The sequence below is a fragment of the Merops nubicus genome, unplaced genomic scaffold (genome assembly GCF_000691845.1).
Source record: "Merops nubicus isolate BGI_N331 unplaced genomic scaffold, ASM69184v1 scaffold8392, whole genome shotgun sequence".
Classification (NCBI taxonomy): Eukaryota; Metazoa; Chordata; class Aves; order Coraciiformes; family Meropidae; genus Merops; species Merops nubicus.
The window spans coordinates 23423-47343 of NW_008595685.1; the positions used below are offsets into that span (position 1 = coordinate 23423).

The window sequence follows — 23921 nt, forward strand, 5'->3', positions numbered from 1 at the left end:
GTTCATTGTTTTGGGTGGATGCTTTTTATGATTTACAGTACTGTACAATCATACAGAGACTGACAAATACAGCAATGTTGTAGAGTTTATTTTTGGGCTCAGACACTTCTGATTATGATCTAATATGCCAACACTTAGCCAAGCTATGAGCAAGAAAATCTTGCAGGGTAACAATGCTATCGACCTCATGCATCGTTTGGTACCAAAGAAGGATCATCTGTACCAGGACAGGGCGTTCTGCTGAGTTTTTTTCCTCTCTGTCCACTTAGTTTCCTCTGTTCTAGACAGACAGGATGAGTTGGTGAGGTAGAGAACACAGTTGCTGGGCTGGAACAAATTGTTTACCTTCCATTGTTTGTAATCATGCATGACTTATTACGCTTGTTTCTTTTTTTTTTTTTTTTTATAATTAACTGGGATTTTCCATTTATCCTCCACTGAGAATCAGTGTTGCTCTCTATTGCCAAGACTGATTTCTGAGAGAAGTTCTTGCTCTGCACAGGGCAGTCCTAGGGACCAGTCCTGTGTCCCATTAGTAAAATCAGGGAGCTTGTGCTTCTGCCAACAGTCCCACCAACCTTAGGTCTGTGCTGGGACCTTGCCTCACACAGGACTCGTGCTGGAATAAGACAGCAGGAAAACCTCCTTGCCCACTGCTGAGCCTCGTCGGTCGCTGCCACAAGGCTACTCATACTCATTAATCGTTAAGAATGAAGTAGCATCTGGAAAGGAGGAAGCAAAGCTGAAACAAATGCTGTGCTCAGGGTCAGTTTGCAGAGCTGACATAAACTCAACTCAAAATATTCCCACACTTTAAGATACCCAGGAGCTAAGCTGAGATGCTCTGTGTTTGCTGAGGTGCTACATCTGAATCTTCAGCTCATTACGCTGACTTCTGTAGGGATCAACGTGGGTTTGCTGTAGTGTTTCACCTCCTGTGCCTCAGGAGCTTCTAGCAGCACATTTTGCACCCTCCCCTGCATTTCCTTACGTTTCATACATCTTGCAGTGTCTCCAGACAAGGATGTGTTTTTCTGCCTCCGGCAAACCGCTGGCTGTACCCTTCTCCTGTTAGTAAGACTTTCCCCCTCCCCCTCTGGTTAGAGGTCATTCTGAAGTGCAGGAAAGAATGATTATGATAACAGGAGGAAACAGGAAGAATCATGCTTTCTTTTTCAATCTGTTTTTTATTATTGTTTTAATGTAAAACATTGGTTCAATTAAATGCTGACCTGAGCAGTGGCATGTGCGTGCACAGGCTGAAATGAATTCCGGCTTTGTTTGGAAAGCTGTGACCTCTTTATTGCTGTTCTGGATCAAGGCTGCTGAGTTTCAAACCCACTGCTGAGGACTGAAATTTCACTCATGCTCCTAGTAGCACTGGCAGTAAAGATCCTTACGAGCCGTATTCTCCTTGGGTGTTTTTATGTGCCATTCTTTCTCAATTTTTAAAATAAACTTGTTTGGTTTTAGGAATTCCTCGTTATGAAAGAAAGCTAACCATGGCACAATTAAAGAGCATCAAATAGGCACAGGGCTAGACTGGTACCTGATGGAGCAGATAAGTATAAAAATGAGGAGCAGAGATCTTTATCATTTACTGGCTTTCCTCTGTGACTTAATTCCATGCTTTGTTATTGATTCTTTATTTTTTTTTTTAAAGTGAGAGTGACATGTAAATTGACTTCATCTGGGGCTTGATCCCCACCCCTCAAAGTGCTACCCCTCTAATGCAGTGACACTAGAATAAGACACCAAATGTGTTATTTGCTTGGGTTTAAATTTTAAATTGGGGGGATTAATCTATGTTGCTTTGCTTAAGTTTTTTGCTTGCTTAAAATGAACTGTTTCAGAGGAAGGAAGAAGCAGGAGGGGAAGGAATAACATGAAAATTGTCTGGGTTGTTAAAATGAGTCAGTTATATTTTATACTTGTCCTCTGGTGACCAGATTTTCATTTTTCTCCTTGGCCTCATGGAATGTTTTTATTTATACATCTTATTAGTTCTGGATGTTCTGTGCAAGGGGAAACCTGAATTACAATTTTTTTTTTCCATTATTGTATTAAGAGCCTGGTATTGAATGCAGGTGCTCAGACCTTGCCATAATTGGCAGTTTATGGAGAGACACCAGCTGGACTGCTTCACAGGGGAGATATTATATCTCTTCACACGTTGTATATATTGTAGGAAATGCAGAATTCCTGTCATTGTCAGGAACTTCTCATGTCCACGTCTACCAGAGCCTCTGCAGAAAAATGACAACAATCTGCTGAAAGTTAGAACCATGTCTGTTTTCAGAAACGGCTTATCCCTTTTATTGTCCTTTCATGTAGGACTAATTGATGTTTTGTTTGGTTAAATATAGAAAAACTTTAACAAATGTTTGTCTTTTTATGGTCATGTAAGGCAAACTAGAGTGCCTCATATTTTTGTAGTATGTGACAAGAAGATATAACATACCTGTGGATGTGTGTATGCCTGTAATAGATAAGATTATATTAATCCTGTAATAATATAGCAAATGACGTATTTGAGAGTTTCAGTTCACAGAACAGGGTTGGAAACAGAAGCAGTAGAACTCCAAATTACATTAGACCTTAGAAAGCATAATTATGCACGGGAAAACCGTGATGTTTCTGAGCATCTTGTGCAGTGGGGGCTGTGGTTGCTCTCTGGGGAACGTCTGGGAGCTACAGATGCCACCATTTGGTCCCACTTGAGTATTGATAGACTGATGTGTCAGTGGGTGGGACTTGGTGGCTTTTGAAGGATGGAATTACAGGGAGAAGCTAGGAATTAGTGTAGAGATTTGTAGGTATTGTTTGTGAGTGGTTTGGCCAAATGAAGGAGAAGGTAAAAGCTGTAGTTGTGTTTGAAGAGTGTGATAGCTGAAGGGAATAAAGAGCTATTGAGTGTTGCAGGGAATGTTCTGCTGTGTATCAAGAAAAAAGTATCAGGCACCTTACTAGATGGCAAAATAGTGTTCAAAGGAAAGTAAAAGAAATCTCCTGAGTTTAAGAGCAGCTTGGAAAACATAGTCCTGATAACAGAGGAATGGACAAGTATGCAGATGTCTTATGTGAGCTGGTTTAATGTTTGCCTTGAATATTCTTTATCCCTCTTCCTCTAGTTTAGGAATGTTCGAATTGACGTATGGGCATTGGGAGGTTATTGCCCTTTAGCTGCATCTCCAGGAACACAGGGGCAAGGCTGTTCCGTTGTCTTTTGGAACAGATTCATTCATATTCTCTCTGTCGTCATTAAATCCCCTTTTTCTTGCCTTCTCATCAGAAGTGCCTTGCATGTTCTTTGTTAAGGCCCATCACTGAGACATTATTTTGAGCACCATTTCCTCCCCAGTGGTGCTGTTTGCATTGTACACTTTGTGAGAGCCAGGAGGAAGTTTACATATTTCCATGGATGTTTTTTTTGTTGTTTTTAATAGGTTTGTACGCGTTGCGGAGAGCACTGGGGAAAAGACCCAACCTATTAGACAACGAGGTGGCTGGGTCAGTGATGATTGCTTTCAATGACTTCCTGCAGGGGATGAATGATGTCAGGCCCAGCGCCATGAGGGAGGTGGCAGTTGATGTGCCAAAAGTAAGTTATTTTTTTGCAGTATGCTAGCAAACTTGTTTGAGCCACATTGAAAGTTGCAGTTAAGCAGAGATATGCCCTACTGAAAGAGGAATTTTGTGGAATGGAAGCCTCAAGTTAATAATAAATGTTGTACATCGTCTTTTTGGTTGCATATTTGTTTATTATAATTTTGAAGACCTGTTTATAGAAGCTTTAGGAAGAGTTGGTAGTGCAGGAGCATATCTCCTGTTCGATAGCTTTGTTCTCTCAGTGGGCTGGTGGAGCAAAACTCTTCAAGATGTCTGCTCAGAGTGGATCTTGAACAGATGGGGAAGCTGGAGCCTTTTGTGAAGCAGAAACAAACTGTTAGCATTGGTAAACAAAGTGTATTGAAACAAAGCTGTGAAGAGATTGATGGCTGTGATTTTTTTGTTGTAAAGCAGTTAACTAATTCTCCACGCAGTTCATGCTGTTGTGACCCAGATGTCTTCAGTGGTGTGTCATGGTTTTAACTGAGAACACAACTAGATATTCTAGATTAGGTTAGGGAACTGATCAGGTTTAAGAAGACTCTGATCTGTCTTAAGAAGGTTCAGCAAAAGAAAATGTTGTATTTAACCTTACTAAATCTTGACTCCACGAGCTGTTGTGCTGGTGTTTCTCAGCAGCTCGCCCAAGCCCTAGAAGAAAACGTTTGTCTCATTGCATGAAGATGAGTCATCTGGGAATTAGATTGCACAACTGTAGACCCTTATTCCCAAACTATAGGAATGGGAAATAAAATCTGCAAACAGGATGCTGCACGTAGCCAGCTCGGATATCGCGCCTGCCTTGTTGAGAGTCCGCGCTGTGAAGTGCTGGGTGGAAATGCCGGGGCTGGCCCCAGACGGCTTCTCCCGGACGTGCCGTGGTGGCCTGGGCACCCACAAGGACTAATTAGCTCTGCTAAGAACCAGAGTCACTAATTCTCTCGTTGCTTATCGTGCTGCTGGCTCTTGGGCTTACGGCACTATTGCTGTGCGATGCCTTTTGGACATACCAGCACATCTGGGGCCAGATGCTGTGCTGCTAAACAGCACGTTAAAGACAGATAGAAGCAAGGTCGTGAGGTACCGCCGGAAGTCTGTTCCGAGTCCAGGCCAACCTGCCATCCTGCCAGTGACTTCCTTAACTCTTGCTTGTTTTTATTTTTTAAATGCCAGCTGAGTCACTGGAATTCTGTTGCCACTCATTCCTTTATTGAGGGGAAGATGACAACATCGTGCAGATTCCCTTTGTTCTGGCAGGACCTGGATTTTTACAAAATAATGCATATTCTGTGAACATGCAGGTTAAAGTTCAGGCCATCTGCTTGGTGCTTGGGGTGAGTTTAAAATGGAGTCCAAAGTCCCGGATGCAACGGATGTTGTGTCGTCCCACATCACCTACCGAAGGAGGTGCTGGAATTTGGTTTAGTCATTATATTAGACTGCAGAGCTACCAGTTTACCAAAATGAAGGTACCTGTGGATGCTCAGAAGCAGTTTGAATATCTGGAACTACAGACACAGCTGTCCATGAAAGTCACAGTAGTGGAAATACAGCATTGTGACACCACCTCAACACTTGAGGCTGATTACTCCATTAGCATTTGTGTTTGAGGTGGACAAGTACCTGAAGCCAGCTCAACTCCATGAGTCTTATCACCTGATGGTCAATGTCTGAGTGTCAGTCACTTAGCATTTATTGTGCTGTTACCTGGAAGATTTCTGTGGTGGATTTGTTGTTTGGAACACAGATTGTAGCAGAAAATGCAATGCAGCTTCTAATTTCTCAGATGCTTTCTTTTTTTTATGTTGCATGCTTTGACTAATGATTGTAGGTAACTCTTAATCTGATTTTACAGTGGTTTTTTGCTTCTCTGGTGGAAGTTGTGTATTTAACTGCTGTGGTCTAAGCTGCATGTTTGGTTGTGCTAACGTTTGCAATTAATTAACCCAGCGCTGCCAGGTCACCTCTAAACCACATCTACACATCTTTTAAACAGCTCCAGGGATGGTGACTCCACAAGTAGTGCTTGGTTTCAGTAGAAATCGGCTATCTAAGAAGCCAAATGAACCCAACTGCAGGGCCATTAATTAGTTGCAACTCCTTATGTTGGCGATGCTGTGTCCTAGAATGTTTGGCTGTTTAATATTGTTGGGCTTGAATATCTACTCCAATACCTATGGGAAACCTTAAAATGACTTGCTTGCCACAGAAATGATGCTAATAGTCCTCATTTCTGTAAAAATTTCTTCTTCTTTACTAGTTTTCCCCTCTTTTCAATGCAGTGCTTTCAGTGCATGGGCTTGGGCTGCTTACCCACTCAACACTTAGTTGCCTGTTGGTCATGGTGTACTGTGACATGTTACTTATGTGCTCTGCAGTAATTTATACCAGCAGAAACTTCCTTGCTTACACCTTTTTCTGCCTTCTTATAAAAATGTAAAATGTGCTGGTTATGCAGGGAACGACAAAGAAAACTGAAAGAATGGACCAGATAGGACTCCAGTTTTCTTCAAGAAACCTAAAACTTGCTGTGTTTTGGTTGATTTTTTTCCTGGCTAATGTGTCTTTGTGCAGTCATCCTGTATTGATTAATCTCCAGATACTTTCTGTCTGCAAGGATGGGCTTTCCTCTCTCTGTTCTCCTTGCCCCAGAAGCTATTTAGCTGGACAGCTAATTGTGTGGGTAAATTACTTAGAAAATCAGGTGTTACATTCCTTTTTTTGTTTTGAAGTCTGACCTTAATTCTATCTAAAAAATCCTTGCTATCAATAACTTCAAACAATAAATAAATGATCAGCTGTGAGATTTTTTTCCAAAGAGAAGACAGAAATATGAGCTACATTAATAATATAAGCTTACTTGCTGTTTAGGACAGATACATTATTCACTTGGCAACCTCCTCAGCGTGGATGGAAATTTTGGGCTGTGCAGTCAGTTACGAGTGAAACCACTGATGTACACACCGAATTAAACCAAGACTTCTGTGATTTTTAACTTTCTATTCTTCAAATGGTGTTTTTTCCCATATTTCATTGCTTTGCAGTAGCCATGTGTCAATTGAATGAGAAGAGTTCAAAGTAACTTCTCCATAAAGCTGCAGGTAAATGAACTTTGTTGAAGGGCTCCTTCACTTCTGGTCATGACACCTTTGCCATTTATGGGCTGTGGGCTTTTTTTGAAGCTGGTATCACATCTGATAATGAATGGAAATAAATTGCTTGTTTTATCATGAATTCCAAATTGTTTTATCAACGCAGAGCTTGTTGTCTGAAATCTGCAGAACTTTGACTAGGCTGTAAAGAAAGTTTGGTTTTTAGATCAGTCTTTGCTTTTTAGGTGTCCTGGAATGGTGCAGTAGTTGCTTTGCTGTTTAGAATGCTACTAGGCTAAATTTCTCTGTTGTCTTATTCAAAACCAGGGAAGAAATTGTTGTTATGAACATGCTTGGGGTAGGTGAAGAGCAGGGAGATCTGTTAGAAATGTATTGTTTGGGTGGCCTCAAGAAAGTCTCTTCTTGGTGTCTGAGGATATCTGACAACCTTTGTAGAATGCTTTGCAGTCTGCTTTTTTTTTTTTTTTTTAATTCCAAGCAAATTCAAAATTACTGGTGGGGAAAGCAGCCAAAATGAAGTGATTTGGGGATGATAGACAGAAAGTGAGGTTGTGTGCAGGAGAAGCTGCTGGAGATGAAGGTGCCACCAAGTTGTGTGGATTTTTTTTTGGTTTTCCTCCTTTCTACTTTTTTTTTTTTTTTTTTTTTGTCCTTCCACTTGTGTCCAAACTGCTGTGTGTGTTGGCTGTGACCAAGGCAAATGCAAAATACTTGCATTGTGATGCAGTACTGACACTGATGCCACATGGCATCTTGGTTTCCATTTTTACAGAACTTTCTTGAACTTTGCTAGGTATTACAACCTTTTCAGAAGGCTGCTCTTCCTGCAGCAGGGATTTAAGAGAGAGAGGATGCACATTATAAATCAGGAAGTTAATACTTCAGCTCTTTGGAGAGTTGCACTGTAGGTACTGTTCCTCCCTCTCCTATGGGTCTGTCTGAGATTTTTGTACAGTGCTGTGGGTTTTGCGTGCCCGTTTCACTCCCTTTACTGGAATTCAACCCTCAGATTTGCGTCTTTGTAGCCAAAAGGTTTTGGATGAGGAGACATCTTTTGCACACCTGCTTCATTTCTTTATTGCTGGTCCTTAACAGCCTCTGGGGAGTGCTCTGCATTGTATTCTGAGCTCTTGACCTGGGGAGAGCTGAAGATTACAGGAATAATGAAGCCTTGGTGTCTTACAGGCTGTAGCAGAGCACTGGCTTTGCATGAGTAAGCTTAGCCCCAAGGCTAGTCCTGAAAACCATTTCCACAGTGACAGAATATCTCACTTCATTGCTTATGTTGCAAGACTTTTCCTCTGAGTCTGTGTGCAGGTACGAGAAGCAATAGAGTTTGTATTAATTCCACTTGGGAAGTTACTGAGGATTTGTGTGCAAGAACACACAATCCACCTAGTTCTTCCAAGTTTACATTAATCTAAAAGAATTCTTAATTTTGCATGTTTTATTGTTGGTGGACTGGGGGAGGTATGTGTTCCACTATCTCTATCCTTTTAAAATGAGGAAAAAAAATTAAAATGTTATGTTGAGGACTTGACCAGAATGTGAAGGTAGTGTTTTATTAGTTACTTTTCCTTTTAATAGCATTGCTGCTTGAATTCCGTACCTTGCATTATAGAAAGTCTAAATGAGTTAACTGATTTTTTTTTTTTGACTGGTTAATTTTAATTTTTTAACTCATAATGGGAAAGCTCACATTTAGTGGCTCTGTTTGTGTATCATGACCCAGTTGTCTCCCTTTCTGCTCCTTCCCCATTTTAAATATAAGAAAAAACAGAATGAGTCTCCAAACGACTGAAAACAACCTTCATGTGAGGTGGCCCTCCTTCACCTTTTCTGTACAATTCTGTCACTTGTGTTGGCATTAAATGACATGCAGTGGGTCTGAAAAATTCTTTGAATAATGCCTCAGAAGGCTTGTGCAATAGTCTGGATATTTGCAAGAGAGGAAAAATAACATTTAGGTGTTTTCTCCTTGGACTTTTGTATGTGTGCAAAGTACCATGAATGGGCTTTTCCTTCTGGCGTTGAAAGTTACAAAAAAATCCTGATTAATTTTAAGCTCTTGTTTGTGTTTTTCAGAGTTTTTTCCTAGCTAGCAAGACATGTTAGGAATGACTAGCCCATGCTTTACCAGATATAAGTAAGGACTGATTGTTAAAAGTGAGAACAAGCTTATGTCGTATGTATTCTTCCCTAAGAAAAAGTTGTGTAAAAGTGCCAAGATTTAGTTATGTGCAGTTTACAGAGCTGCTAGGTAGAACTAAGGGTTGTAGGGATAGGTAATAAGTATTTTTTTTAAAAAATGTATTCATTGTATATGAATATATTTAAATATACTTTTTTATTTTTAAAAAAAATGTAGAACACTGACACTGTTTCAGACCTGACTTGGAAACACCAACTTTTAAAATAAGGGAAGATTGGGATTAACAGTCTTGAGTATGTTACTTGACAGTGAAATTTGAGTGAGAAGGGGTGGTTTGCATGGGTGGAACAGTGGCAAGATGCAAGTGAGTTATCTGCCACAAGTCTTCACTTTTTATGAATTTGTCCATTTGCTTCATTGTAATTAAAGTCTGCAGGTAGGTTTCTGTCTCTTATTGTGAAAACTCAGGTGAGAAGGGAGGATTCTTCTTACCTTTAAGCACTTTACCAAAGTGCCTCAGTTAGTCATCTCCTTACCATGTGTCCTTGCTAAAGGAAAGAGAGAAACTGGGTTTGACCACTTGCCTGACTTGGGAGAGAGTTTGCACTATGGTTGCATTGCTCTGTAAAGTCTCTTCCTCTCTTTTGACTGTGTTGGTAGCCCAAGACACCCAGCTCAAAGTTGGGTGGTAGGAAGTCATGCTGTTGTTTCCTTTCTGCCTTTTAATGGTGTTATGGAATTTCTCCCTTCACTGTTTTTGTTGAGTTCATACAAACTTGTTAATTTCAAGACTAGAGATTTGTGCACAGCCTGTTTTCATCTGTTTGCTACTGTTCTTCCAATCCAGTTTGTGCAGCCGATCTTGCTTGTAGCACAAAGCAGCACTTGAGAAGGGAGTGGTGGTAGGCTGCAGAAGTTGGCTTACAGGTTACCACGAGTGGCACACTGCTCTGGTAGTGCCCTGCTAAAATCCTGTCCTCCCCCTGCTACCGGGCTACTCTGCTATATCTGATTCAGTCTTTGCTTTGCTATGACCTGTTACTGAATTTGTGTTTCTCTTCCATCCACACAAAATCATTTTACCTACATCCACCAGCATAAAGCAAATCTAATCCCCTTTTATTTTTTTGTTACTTTACTAATAATTATTTCTTGTTTAAAAAAGGCTTTTTGAAGTGACTCATTAAAACCGACTTCATGAAATACTCAGTGTGCGTTTTACAGAGCATTTTTGTTTTCATTTTTTAATAGTTTGGCTCCAATTTTCTGAACTCATCAAAATGATCTGCTTTGCAGGTGTCTTGGTCAGACATAGGAGGCCTAGAAGATGTGAAGCTGAAATTGAAGCAGGCAGTTGAATGGCCTCTCAGACACCCCGACGCCTTCATCCGAATGGGGATTCAGCCTCCCAAGGGCGTGCTGCTTTACGGACCTCCAGGGTGCTCAAAGACAATGATAGCCAAGGCTTTGGCTCATGAAAGTGGTCTCAACTTCCTGGCAGTGAAGGTAGGGCATTTAGTCTCATGTTCTTAACTCCTGAATAACAATTGCCAGTGTACCAGTTTCCAGTGCTAGAAACCGGTGGGTTTTAGTGTTTCTGATCGTTGTAGATGCTACAGCAAACACCTTGTGAATATCAAGTAAGTTTTGTGCTTTTTAATGAAAAGGATTAGTGCTTTCATGTAGCCTTTTAAAAAAATGTATGATTTTTTTTATCATAAGACAAAAATTGTGTTGGATGAGAGAGTAGGCTGTGTAGTGACAACTTAATTATTTGCATTATTTAAAATCTTTTATAAAATGGAAACAACAAAATCCTTAGAACAATATAAGTGAAATCCAGCTTTGGATAGTGAGTAGCTCTTCTCGGTGTAATAATTACTTGCCTGCATGGAAATAATATAATCTCATCTCTTACATTCCTTTTCATTCCTCAGGAGTGTCACTTTTTTTTGTCTTACTGTTCATGTTTCATTACACATGTCTCTTGCCCTGTTTGCCTTTTTTCTTTCAGGGGAAATACTTCTACTTCATCAGTTTTTAAAAAGTTTGCAAAATCAGTTATCTGGAGTACTCTTGGCTAAAGTGGGATATTTTTTCAGCATTAAGAAACACTTTAAGTATAGAAAAAAATTGGATTTCATTGGTCAGTATAATTGATTACTATGGGTTGTATGGAAAACACATGAATGGAAGTTATTTAATAATAATGCTGAGCTTCAACACATAGGAAGGAAAGAAAAGAGTGATTCCACATGGGGTAGTCTTGCAGCTGTGTCAGAATGTTAATGAAGTGCAAGAAAAAACATTTGTTTAAGTATTTTGAAAGTATCTCCTTCTCAGCAGTAAGATCACGTACCCTTGTCTGTTGACCATCCCTGTACTCACAAAGCCTTCTGTGTTGTTAGTTTCTACACAGCTTCCTCCTCTGCCTGTCCTTTCAGACACACTGTGACTGTAGCTCTAGATCCTGGCCTCTCTGGGAGCAGAGGCAGGCATGCTGACCCCAAAACCAGCAGCCCTTCGTTGACTCTGCTTCCCAGTATTGCAGACAGGCCTCCGGGTCATGGTCAAATCAACAAGAGCAGCCTTGGAAACCTCAGCCCCTAAGAAAAGCTACCTACTACTGCCTCTTCCATAAAGACAGGAGTAGTTCTTTGTACTCCAGAGTGCTGGTAAACAAGGTAATCTTTTCCTCCTGCCCTACTTAAAAGAAAATATTCCTCTTTTGTCTCACTCAAAGTACTGGTGGCTGAGAGGGTTGAGGGAAAAAGGTAAAAGTCTGAAAAAAATCCCCCAACTGTGTTAGAAACTAACATGGTCCCTATCCTGTATTCATCAGTCATAGCTACATCAGATATTTTTACTGATGCAGTTAACTGTCCAAAAGTAAAAGGTGGCTCGTGCTGCCTAGGAGGTTTGTAGAGGTGTACTGATATGAGAAGCTGCTGCACAGCCGTGGCGTAATTTGGGGTTCTGATGGTGCAGCCCCCCCTGTCACTGACAAGCTGCAGCAGAAGGGGCTGCCTTGGGGAAATGGCCTTTTATTCCCTCTTGGTTTAAATCCCTTGGTCTGGAACTGGTTGAATATTCAATGTACAGATGTTTCAAGAAGCACATCCCTGGAGCAGGTCCAGCCTTGGATACATTGACTCCAGGAGGGGAATGTAGCCCACTTTCTCTAACTTCACATTTGCTTCCTGGATGGAAAAGGCGACATCCATCATGCACTAAATGTGTTAAACATCCTTTGTCTGTAGCACTTCTTAAAGCACAACAGGCTTGAAGTAATTTCCACTGCATGTGTTACTGCAATAAATCCAAAGTAGATGAAAATGTGGGCTTTGGGGGTGTTTTTTTTTGAGAGAGGGGATTTTTCTTCTCCTCCTTACAGCCCTGTTTTCCCATTCTCTATGTTACGTCTCAAGTATCTGTCCCTGGAACTGATATCAGGCTTTTTGAAATGGAAGTGTGTTTCTTGATAATTTACTTTTCAGACCTGCATTTTGCTTCCAGTCTCTCCTGCCCCAAATTAGTAATTTTGATGAAAAGCGTCTGCTGTGCAGCCTACAGGATACGTGGTGTGTGCTCTTCCAGGATAGTTCAGATGGCTCAGGTTCTTGGGTCCTTCTTGAGAACAGACTGCAGGCAGGAGGCACAGCTCTAGCTATGGGAGCCTGCTGCTGGATGCCACCTTGCCCTCTGTCAGAAACCTGAGAGGAGATCGAGTGTCTTACATGCAGTGCTTACCTGGTCCAGTGGTTTTTGGAAGATGGACTTGTGATGTCTGCACACTACATTTAAGTTTACGTGGGCACAGCAAGTCCAGCTCTCTGAAGAAGTGCTGAAAGTACGTGTCCAAGTTGGGTGTCCTGCTCAGTCCCAGTCCCAGCCCTGCTCCAGCCTGGCTCTGGGAAGGCTTTGTGCTGTTCTCCAGAAGCGTCTATGCAAAGTCTGTATTGTTTGGACAGCTGACCCTGTTAAAACGAGGTGCTTAGCTGGGCTGGAGGTCATCTGTTAAAACGTAACATTTTTTCGTGTCTTGGGCACGCCTGGTTGTCATAATGCTGCATGAGGTGTGGTCAAAACAGTGCAGCCTCCAGCCCATGTCTGACTTGCCTCTAGTAAGGTTTGGAAGATGGGCACGGTCTTGATGGAATTTCTGGGCAGAGGAGGTGAAGAAAATGTGATAACAGATGTTTGACGTTGCATCCTGTCCTCTCCAGAAATCTATTGTGAAGTTTGAATGGTTAGAGTCACAATGGATGTGGCCCTTCTGTAAACATGCTCTTTGATATTTGGCCAAAACTTTTTATAGCTATATTTTCACCAAGCTTGCCGACCTTTTGCTTTTCTAGATTCTTTGTTTTACAAAGCAAGCTTGCCTATAATTCCTAAGGGGAATTGTTTATTTTTATTCCTTTGCTTGACATTTTGTCTCCAATGCAATATATCTGCTGAATTTCCTGGAGGGGAGGTTGTCAACTATTTTCCAAGGGATGGCTCTTCCTACTCCCTCCTAACACCCCTTTTTCTAAATCTCTTGCAGAATTTGAGGCTTTTCAGGGTTTTAGTGATCAACTTTATTATTCCCCCTGCCAAACCTCTGTTACAAAAAAACAACTGAGTTGTTCTCAACTTCTTGGAGGGTTTTCAGTGTTTTATGGTCATGGATACAAGCAAGTATGAGACTGTGTGTGAAGGAATGAATTAACATAATTTTTTTTCATCCTTCTGGATTGAACATCAGTCTTGACTTATCAATAGTTTTTGATCTGGTTGAACCCTTATTTCAGTCAGCGTTTTATGCACCTTTGTTGTACTTTACTCTCCTTTTGTGCTGACCCTATTTTTCAAAAATGTTTTATGCATTGCTTTTAATAATGGGAAAAGAAAATTCTATGCGGATAGGACCTATCAATAGGACAGGAGATGTAATTTTCAGCTTTTGCCAGACTGCTGAGACCTCTCTGTTACATGTAACAGTTTCTGTGACATCCTTGCTTTAGATGTCAACTAGCTTTTTGAAATGGAACATGAAGAAGATGAAACCTTTTGTCATTGTTATTTCTTTGGGTGTTTTTTTCCCTTTTGCCTGTTTGTGGTGAGTATTTCTGTGCTGTTCTGACAGTTCCTGCACTCAGGGTCAGCTTTGACTGGCTGCTTTTTTGAGAGAGATCTTGATTAGACCACTAAGGTTTTATGGTAGTATTGTATTTGTGGAGGAAGCTTCCATATCGTACTGTATGTCATAGATAACTATATCTGCATTTGTCTTGATCTTAGTTTTAGATTTGTTATGGGTGCCTTCTTGAATTTTTTAATTTATTTTTGTGAAATCCTGTATCATTGTGTTGTGCTAAGAATCTAATGAATATTGGTTTTATTGATGTATTTTCTGTTGCTTTTCTGGGAAGCATCTTGCAGAGAATCTCTGTGAGTTCTTTTTTGCTCCTTTGTTGTTAGGTTGGGAAGCACCATCATGGCACCTACTCCAATAAATTCCATCACACAGTAACGTGTTCCTTAGCTGATGGTCCAGTAAGAGCCCCGGGGACTGGAAAATCTTTTTTGCCCCTTGAATTGCCCATGAGCCCAGGATGCCACATAGTGGAGTGGATGAATGTTGTTGATGGTATTCTGTGCTGCATTACTTAGCCTGCTAAAACTAGAGGGAGAATTTCTGCTGATTTCGGGAGGCTTTAGCTCAGGATTACGTCAACAGGGGACTTGGAGTCCTGTTTTCTGTCCAACAAGCAGATTACCTGAGTTTACAAAATAAATAGCAAGAGAAATGATGTAACTTCTATACACTTGTAATGATTTTGGAAGCATCGTTTTTCCTCTTGCTGCTGAGTGCTTTTTAATATTTGTCTCTTTAAAGTCAAAACTAAGGCAAAACCTCAATGTTAGTGACAAAAAAAAGCTTAAATTTTCAGAAAATTTAGACTTCTGAAAGTTAAGTCCCTTGCAATTCAGCTGAGAAAGACACTAATTGTTGTAAACATAGTGAATCAATACTTAAAAAAAAAAAAACACAACAGAACCCCCCAACCAAAAAAAAAGAAAAACCAACAAAAAACAACATGACAAAAAAAACCCCAAACACCCAACATGTTGCCCCCAAAAAAGTGCAAACCTAACCATGATAGTAGGTAGTGTTTAAGGATGTTAACACCGAGCAAAACAATGGTATAGATGATGTTTACTATACTGCTCTAAAATATTATTTGCATTACTCAGGAACTCCAAACTCTGATGTGGAAAAAAACAAAAGGTAGAAAAGGTTTCTGACGTTTTATTTGTTGTTGCTTAAGAGCTTGGGGTGAAGGAATCTTTAGTCCTTTCAATTAACAGTAATTACAAAAATATACACTGTTCTCCGAGCTATGACTTCACCTTGGCTTGATCTGACTTCCTGTATCACCCTACCAAGGCTTTTGTACCACTCCCTGGGCTTGACATGTGCTTAGGCTTAGTTTGTCGTCTGGGTCAATTATGTCAAAATATTTTCCAGTTGAGGTTTCCTCTGCTTTTCCCTTCAGCTCTTGGCTGTGGCAGCTCAAACAGATTAATGAGGCTTGGAAAGGCCGACTGCTTTGCTCTGTGACGAGCTGTCACTGGATTTTGGGGAGATAGTTTAGCCTTTTGATGAGGATTTTAGTGGGCAGAAGCATGAATTAAGAAAGTTTGATGCCTATGACTAGCTAAGCAAAACACGTAAGCTAAAATATTTACTACACGTTAACTAGATGTTAACTGGCAAACATTTAGTAGAATTTCCCAAAAGATCTATAGTACCATGTTTACACTAACTTCTTAGTTAATTAGCAGACAGTGAAACTAACCGTATTTGAAAAATCTAGCATTTTTTACAAGGGGTAACAATTAGAGGTACTTCAGTGAACTTTTTAAATCCTGAAGTTATCTGCATGTTTTACTCAACTGAAAATAAGGCATTCATTCATTCTTAGACTCCTAGAATCATTCAGGTTGGAAAAGACCACTAACGCTCATAAAGTCCAACCATCAACCCAGCACTACCATGACCCTACAAACCTACCGTAAGCTTCCCAAAAATGAACATGCAGCCAGAAGATGATTCAAAGATAATCCCGTGTCTTTGTTTCCTTGTCCCTTCTCAACTACTGTGAGTTTAATTTTTATTAGCACTTAGATTCTCTGTCTCCTGTGTGGTTTCTCATATGCTGAAGAGGGCTCTCTCTGAAGGCACTGGTGCCAGCACTGAAATTAATTCAGCATTTCCAGTTGGTTCATTCCACACTACAAACACTGGCTTTTGTATTATGTAAGAAAGCCTCAGAAGGTTGTAATTAGCTTGCTAGTCAAGGCAAATGGCAAACGAGTGAATTTGGAGGTAGCCAATAAAGGAAGATGAATATTGTTTTTGCCTTTGCAGTTTGATTAGGCTGCTTTTAGCAACTTCCCTGCACGGACTGAGGATGACAGTTTTTTACCAGCCTACTCCTTTAGATAGTTTGGAGCCCACAATCACCTGTTGAAGTTTTTAAACAGCAGACAGGTGTCAACAAGTTTTGAAGGTCCTTTGGCATGCAGGGCAGAGGGAGGAGGAGTGATTAAAATGGTGCATGGTGCTCATGCTGCAGTTTATTTGTGCTGAGAAGCTGAGAGCAATGCAGATAAAATCATTAAACAGCATTGAAAGAGAAGGAATAGGTTTCATTCTTAACAAGCAAATGTAATGCGTTTTCTGAGCAAATATTTTTCTAGTGTGACTTGGTAATTGCTTACACCACAATGTACAACCTTTGCATTAGAATAGTCTTACTGTTAAAATAAAGGAAGTCTTGCTTTTTATCCTGTTAACTCTCTTTCCTGCAGCCAGCCTGAGTCATATGCTGCTTTGGCTTGGCTGTGGTAGGGATGGGATAGCAGTTTGCCATTGAGAATACAGTGTATAAAAAGACTAATTTCTGAGTCTCTCCAAATCTGGTAGATCATCTCACTTGTATTGTCATGGAACTGGAAAGAAATTTAAAAAAAAAAAGCAAACCATTTCTACATTGAATGCGGCAAAAATAAAAAAGTTGTGCACTATCTATTGTAGAGTTATAATCTGCAGGATGTGATATAATTTCTCTATTTAACTGGATTAAAAAAAAAGAGTTGTACTCTAGCTAACATAGTTTGGTGTGGCTGTGTTAGAGCCGAGAACCTGCATGGGAGGTTGTGGCAGTATTTTTGAGGAGAGTTGGCAGAGCTGTTTGCTGGAGGAACCTGGAGCTGTGTCCATCTGGCTCAACAAACTTAAGTGCATAATTTACCTGATTGCAAAAACAGGAAAAAAAATCTTTTTAGAGAGAAGTCACTCACTGAGTTTCCTATCAGCTGAAAGTCACTGCCCCAGTATTTTCAAGTGGAAAAAACCCTGCATTTTTCTAAGCACTGCTTTGAAAAATTACTGATAGTCTTTCACATCAGGGGTACGAGATGTTCCAGTTTAAAAACACTTTGAGAACTTCTCTCATAACCATGTGCACACAAGCTTATCTCATATTGCAGCCTTTATACAGGGGGTTTAACTTTTGTGCAGTTAATCTTCCAAGAGATTATTCTGATCATATTTTAAATGTAAGGAAATTTATTTTTTCTTTTTTATAAAAAATATCATTTTTCAAGTATTAGGAAAGCATTGATATTTTTTTTTTTTTCTTGAGTTGTCTCAAACTTCAAAGCAACCTTCTAAAAAGAGAAGGTGAGCTTTGTGGAAGTTAGAAACTGTATCCGCTGTCAGCAGGTGACTTTATGGTGGCCTATAAACTGCTTGTCATATGGATCTGTCTTTTGAAAGAACTGCCATCAACCTCAGGTAAAGGACACCCTGTTTGCAGACAGGGTAAGGCAGAGGTTCAGCTCAGGTGGGACTAGAGCTTAACCCAGTTCAGTTTCTGCATCCATCTTCTTTGAACTTTTTGACTTATGTTGTGGTTTTAAGTGTTTGCATGATGAAATCTATACCAATTCCTCTTCTTCTATGTGTGATTTCTCTTACTTTGGAGTCTCTTCCTTTATTGCCATGTATAATAAGAGGTCTGAGCTGCTTGCCATGGCACCCATGATTGCTCATGAGTGGTGAACTAGAAGATCTTAATTTTCATGAAAACTTTCCATGAGGAGGTACAGGTCATTAATATATAGTGGTCTTTCACCTGTAGTTGCTGCTTAATGAAGAGAAAAATAGAGAAACTTGATGGCAAAGCTTACAGCAAAACCATGCATTCAAATAATTCTCTTTGGAAACATTTTAAACAGTATTTATTGCTTTGATGTTGCCTTGATCATATTTTAATGCTTAATTAAAAATAAAACTCCAAGCATCTGAAATTGTACCTTAAAGCTCAAAGAGAGTAGTTTTGGTTTTAAGTCCTTTTTTGCTCAGACAAAAGAAGAGAAGGTGTCAGGCTATTTGATGTTGTGTCATACTGGAGGAGCCGCTGTCGGCACTGACAACTGTGATGTTGGTTTCCATCCCAATACCCATGTGAATGAAGGTTCTCTAGGAGAATAAAGGCATGAAAGAGAAGGTCCGTGGGCTCTGAGAGCGGGTCAGGGACGTCAGTCTGTTACTGTTGGGCAGCACCTGCAGGGGTGTCAGACGGTGCAGACTGAGCCCTCCTGTGAGGGTGTGCCAGGCCCCGGCTGTCGCGTTCCTCGTCTGCTCTGGCGTGGTGGATGGCGAGGGCCTGCAGCAGCGGGGCGCTGTCTCTGAGCTGCAGGCTTGTTCTGCACAAACTCCTGCCTGCTCCTCGTGGCTGGTGTCTGCAGTGAATCGTAGGAAGAGGCTTTCTGCTTTCTCTCTCTTCCATTGTTTTTGCCTTCTCTCTCTCTCCTGTGTTCTTTGTTTATGTGTCTGAATAATTCTGTTTCCATGCGAGTATCCAATAAACTGAAATGTTGAAGCTGTTGAAAACCTGCAGGTGACAACTGAACTTCAGCTACTACAGCAGTTGCTTTTAGGGTGGATATTGATGGAATGAAGCAATACTAATTGTGTCATTTAGGATTCCTATAGACAAGGCTGGCAGTGCTCTCCTTCCAGCCTCTGTGTGATTGTTTGGACTTTTTTTGGACACTGTCTCTGGCTGCTGCAGGTTCTCACCTGGTCCTTTAGATAGCAGACAACTCTTGGAAAATAAATTAAAAAAAAAAATAGTGTCACATCCTTAGTGCTTTGCTGATAGCAGATAACTTGGTCTTCTTTTCAGAGTATATGTTTTTTTTTCCATACTTATGCACAGGTACTTTCCAGTAGGGCCAGTGTCAAGATAAATTCAAAGCATTAACTATTAGTGCAAGAGTGAAAATGAGTGTTGAGAGGAGAGACAGCAAAAAACCCAGGGTCCTGCATTTTTAGAATAATGAATCTGTATTCCACTGATCTGGATACAAAGTCCAGATGGTCCCATTCAAAGAGGGGTTGTAACAGCAGCTCTGTCATTGCCCTTGTGTAACTGTGCATCTGCCACACGTTCTTAATTCTAACATACCTGCTGTTTCAAGCTGCATTATTGCTCTCAACTGGGTGTTACCTGAAGGTACTCACAGCTGAGGAGTATTAGAAGGTTGGCCACCTTTCTGAGTGAGAAGAAGGATGTTGTTTCTGCTGGTGAAATGACGAGGACACCTGTTCCTTGGAGCAGATTGAAGCCCCTGTCTCTTTTTGTTCAGGGCAGTGGATAATCATCACTGGTTGTGGCTGCAGGTCAATGCTGATGCAAACCAGGCTGAAGTCAATGAGTTGTTGCCAATCCCATGAGAATGTTAGTCCCATTAGGAGGTGTTATTTAAGCAGCCTATCCTGCAGGATATAGCAGAACAGAAAATACTCTGAGAATTCTCCATTGTTTTTCTTTTTATAATTGTAAGTACTTGTTCAAGAGTTGAATGTTGACCCTGTGGTCTCCGGGCTGTTCCTGGTGGACAGGGCTGTGAGGATAAGCAGGCAGCAGAGCAGCTGGCACTAGTAATGGTGCTTGGCAGTCTCAGCAGAGAGGAGGAGGAATGTGTGTGAGCTGAGACACTGAACAGCTTTCTTGTGGGGGATGGAGCACCTTGGGGATGGGTTTCAGGTGTGCTGCTGTGGCAGCTGCCTCTTTCTGGACCTGCAAAGTGTCAAGTTCAAAGAAGGGCTGTTAAACACTGGTTTAAGTCCCTGCTTTGGTGCTGGGCTGGACAGGATGTGTGTTGAGAGCAAAAGTAAAATGCTCTTTTGTAATACATCATCTGGGCTGATTTGCAGCCCTCTTGCTGAGCTGACAACTTTTAAAGCCCAAAGCCGTGGTGCATTTTTTTTTTTTTTTTTTGTTGTGAATACCATTTCTCACTGAAGTACTAGGAAACTATTATGATGGTAGGACTAACCCACATGCATAGTTGCATACAAGCACAGTGCTAGAACAAATGGAAGAACACTCGGCACAGGTGGAAGGTACGTCTAAAAATGCACAAATAAGACTTGTAAGTGCCATCGAAATTTCTTGTAGAAGAGCATCAGTAGCACTGGCAGATGTCTCAGTCGTTTTGTATGTGAATGTCATGTGCTTTTTAACCTTTTTGTTTGTTTGTTTAAATTTTGCAGGGACCTGAGCTGATGAATAAATATGTTGGTGAGTCTGAACGAGCTGTGAGAGAGGTGAGAAAAGGGCAAACTAGACATAATGTTTTAGATGAAGTGTTCTTGGCATTCAAATTCTTCTCTGCTTGTAAGGTTACATTCAGAATTTTCCAAAAAACCTTCTTCTGGTTTAAGTTTAAAAAACCAAAGAGGTAGAAAGGATATTTTGTGTTGTTTAATTTCCTCCTGCACTGACCTAGTGATGCAAGCCAAATTTGGGATCCAGTAGCAGCTTTCACTATAGGCCTGCACTGCTGGTATCAGGAATAGCTTCTAAAAGGTCTGCTTTGGGGCTTTTTAAATAATAAAAACCAAGATGATAGGGCCTATATTTGCTCCGTGTTGGTCTATAGTTTTTGAGGTGTGCAGGGGGTGATAACATTCTGTAAAAATTTTCCATGCCTTAAAATTGAGTGCTTTGTTGTTGTTTTTGTAGATCTTCAGGAAAGCCAGAGCAGTGTCTCCTTCAATTCTTTTTTTTGATGAAATAGATGCCTTGGCAGTTGAAAGGGGAAAGTAAGTAATCCTGTTACAAAAATTGCAGGCATTATTTTCTGATAAATTGCTCTTACATTGTGCAATCACAAGTGTATTACCTTTCTAGAATTATTTTAATAAATTAATTCATTCTCCATGCAGAGGGATAACATTTGTGACTTCGACTCAAGCATATTTAGCTTGGCATAAACAGGTAAGCTGGTGGAGTTCCTCCTTTCTCATTTAATAACAGGAATGATTCTACTGGTTCTCATGCCCTTTGGCTCTTTTCTGTGGTTTTAGCTGCATTTATTTCCAGTAACTAACTTCTTTCTTTTCCCAGGGTTGTTGTGCTGGCCCTGTATGTCTCCATCAGGCAAGCAAAATGTTCTTGTGCTGTGTAACAAAAATTTCTAAGGAGACTACTCATATGCTTAAATTTACACTTATATTTCTCCAGACTGGGAAAAACTTAATGAAAAGATTTGGGAGCACCTATGTCCTTTCATGTGTGGCATTAAAATGGATTATTGTGCAAACAGCTAACAATGTGTTGTTTTTTTTAATATCCTGCATTGTGGTGATTCTGAGAGATGTTTAGGTCTTGTCTGAAGGAGGATTATAGCAGACTTTAGTTGCTGCTATAGCATTTTGGATATGACAGGCTCTCTAAGTGGTCTTTCTTGGGGAATACCTTCTTATAAAATACTGCTGCTTGTTGTGAGCAAGTACTTTTTTTTTTTTCCTGTTGTGTTTTGCATGAGAAACTGTCAAGTATATGAGTGTAGAAAGTATTTGTCTAGTTTAAAGAGGCATCACAACTTAATTTTTCTGGAAAAGCAGCCACCTTGGGATCTGTACAGATACCTTTGTGTTGTAAAAGGGCCATTTGTATTTGGGGTAAAGGATAAAAGGTGTCCTCCTGACATTTCAGTGACATAAATAACTTGTTTGCTACAGGAGGTGCCGTCATGTGAAGCATAGAGCTGCTCCATGAAAAAAATAAACATATTTTCTGTTGCAAATGCAAACTCTGATAGAAGATGCCATCAGCATCCTTCTCATGTGCAATGTGTGCAACTGTGAAAACTTCCTAGAAGTTTCACAGTGTAAACTTCCTAGAAGAGCTTGTAACCCTGTGGTGCTCACTGGAACACCTGCCTGCTTATCACAATAGAGAAGTTGCAAAAATTTGTGCTGGAATCAAACCAATAGATGGGGGGAAAAACCCTCTCCCTGCTGCAATGCTTAATGTGTTTAGCATTCAGAAAGACCACTTCATCAAGATAAATACTTTTGGGAGAATAAGCCATAGTACACTTTAATCAGCCTTTTCATGCAGTGCCCTGGAGGTGCTGAGTTTGTTTGTTTGCTTTATTCTTTTAGGGAGTAAACAACCCAATTTTACCTTACCTGGAACTGTCTGTGGGGGGTAGTAGGCCTGGCACAGCTTGCTGAAGAATGTGGTATGACCTGCTGCAGTCGTGTTGTGCTGGAGACATCTGGTTTTGGAGCTTTAAAAAGAACAGGGTGGGACACACAAATATTTCATTGTCAAATCTGAACCAGATGGGAGGTAAAATATGTAGCAGAGTTCTCATAAAATTCATCTGAAATTAAATGGTGTAGGAAACCAGACAAGGCACTTATTAGAAATGGCTTTTTTTTACAGGCTGACTTTGCACAGTAGGAATTTGCAAATGCATTAGAGATGCTAACGATTTGTGGCCTCTGGAGATCCATTTCCTGTACTATTACTGACCATACTGAAGGTTTCAAGGAAACACCTGCTTATATTGTCTCCCTGTTCCCTCTGTTGGCTCAATTAGTTTTCTCTGCCTTGGCAGTGAAAAACACTCTGCAATACAGCTTTGTAAAAGTTTTTCCTCTCCGTTTAAATCCTTGTTAGGATCCTGTGGGCTTTGTGCAGAATGTGTTGCATCCCAAATCTCCAGGGTAGGAAACATCTCATCCTAACAGGGCAAGTCTAGAGATACAGAGAAGCCTAAATTGTTATGCTGTGAGAGTAGTTGTATGCTTGGTTCAGATCTGAAATACAGATGAAATACAGAAATAACATTAATTGCTTAATACTTTTCCTCTTCAAAGCACTTTGCTGAGTATTCATTAACCCATTATTTCTTGTTTAGACTAAAGCTTGTGGGTTTAAAACACTAATGTTTTGCTCCCAACCATCTGTAGAGATCACTCAACAATCTGTTCTCATCAGCAGGCACATACAAATAGATGTGATTTTATCATTAGAATGTAGGCAGATCAAGAAAGCAAAAGAATTTTCTTGTTTGTACCAATCAATGTAATGGCTCCTTTGCTTCATGTAGTGGAGTCTCTATCACTGCACAAGGCAAAGCTGCATTCAGATATGCAGAGTCTTTTATTTATTGTATGTTCCCAAGCCATTACTCCGTAGTTGTAGTACATAAACACTCCACCTAATGTAACTGTCTCATGTAGCAGTTCTATTTTACAAACTGTATTTGTGTTACATGAAATAATATTTTTAAGTCAGCAAAAATCACAGTAGCTGACATTTTTCAGTGTCAAAATGTATTATTTCTGAAAAGATTCTTTCTTATCCAGCCTGTGTATAGATAAAACTTGTGGGCTGTCTAAGTCCCTTATGTTTTATCTATAAGAAATAAAGTCCTGAGTTTTAGTTCTTGCCTGTCCACACCCTGCTCCCAGTTCTGTGTGTAGACAACAAACTAATATGTATAAACTGAAGCCTAAAAGGGAATTAATGAAAACAGAATCCTGCACCTCTGAAGAAAAACAGTTCAGTGTAAGGAGTATTTCCCCAGTAGAGATGCCTGGTGATCCTTGATGCCAGAAGAGGGTGATGATTCTAAGTAGACTTGAATTTCCAGTGTGGTAGTGAAGACAGAGAAAGATA

The 23921-nt window shown here is 40.4% G+C and overlaps 1 protein-coding gene across 1 annotated transcript in view; it reads left to right on the forward strand.

Annotated features, from left to right (window-relative positions):
* Positions 1 to 23921, forward strand: part of SPATA5 (spermatogenesis associated 5) — a gene marked incomplete at its 5' end in the record, with an annotated part of 190376 nt that overhangs the window by 23022 nt on the left and 143433 nt on the right. Inside the window, 4 exons of the mRNA XM_008936145.1 lie at positions 3447 to 3601; positions 10171 to 10380; positions 20495 to 20548; positions 20967 to 21046. Of these exons, the coding sequence (XP_008934393.1) occupies positions 3447 to 3601; positions 10171 to 10380; positions 20495 to 20548; positions 20967 to 21046 (499 nt within the window). The remainder of the gene's footprint in view (positions 1 to 3446; positions 3602 to 10170; positions 10381 to 20494; positions 20549 to 20966; positions 21047 to 23921) is intronic.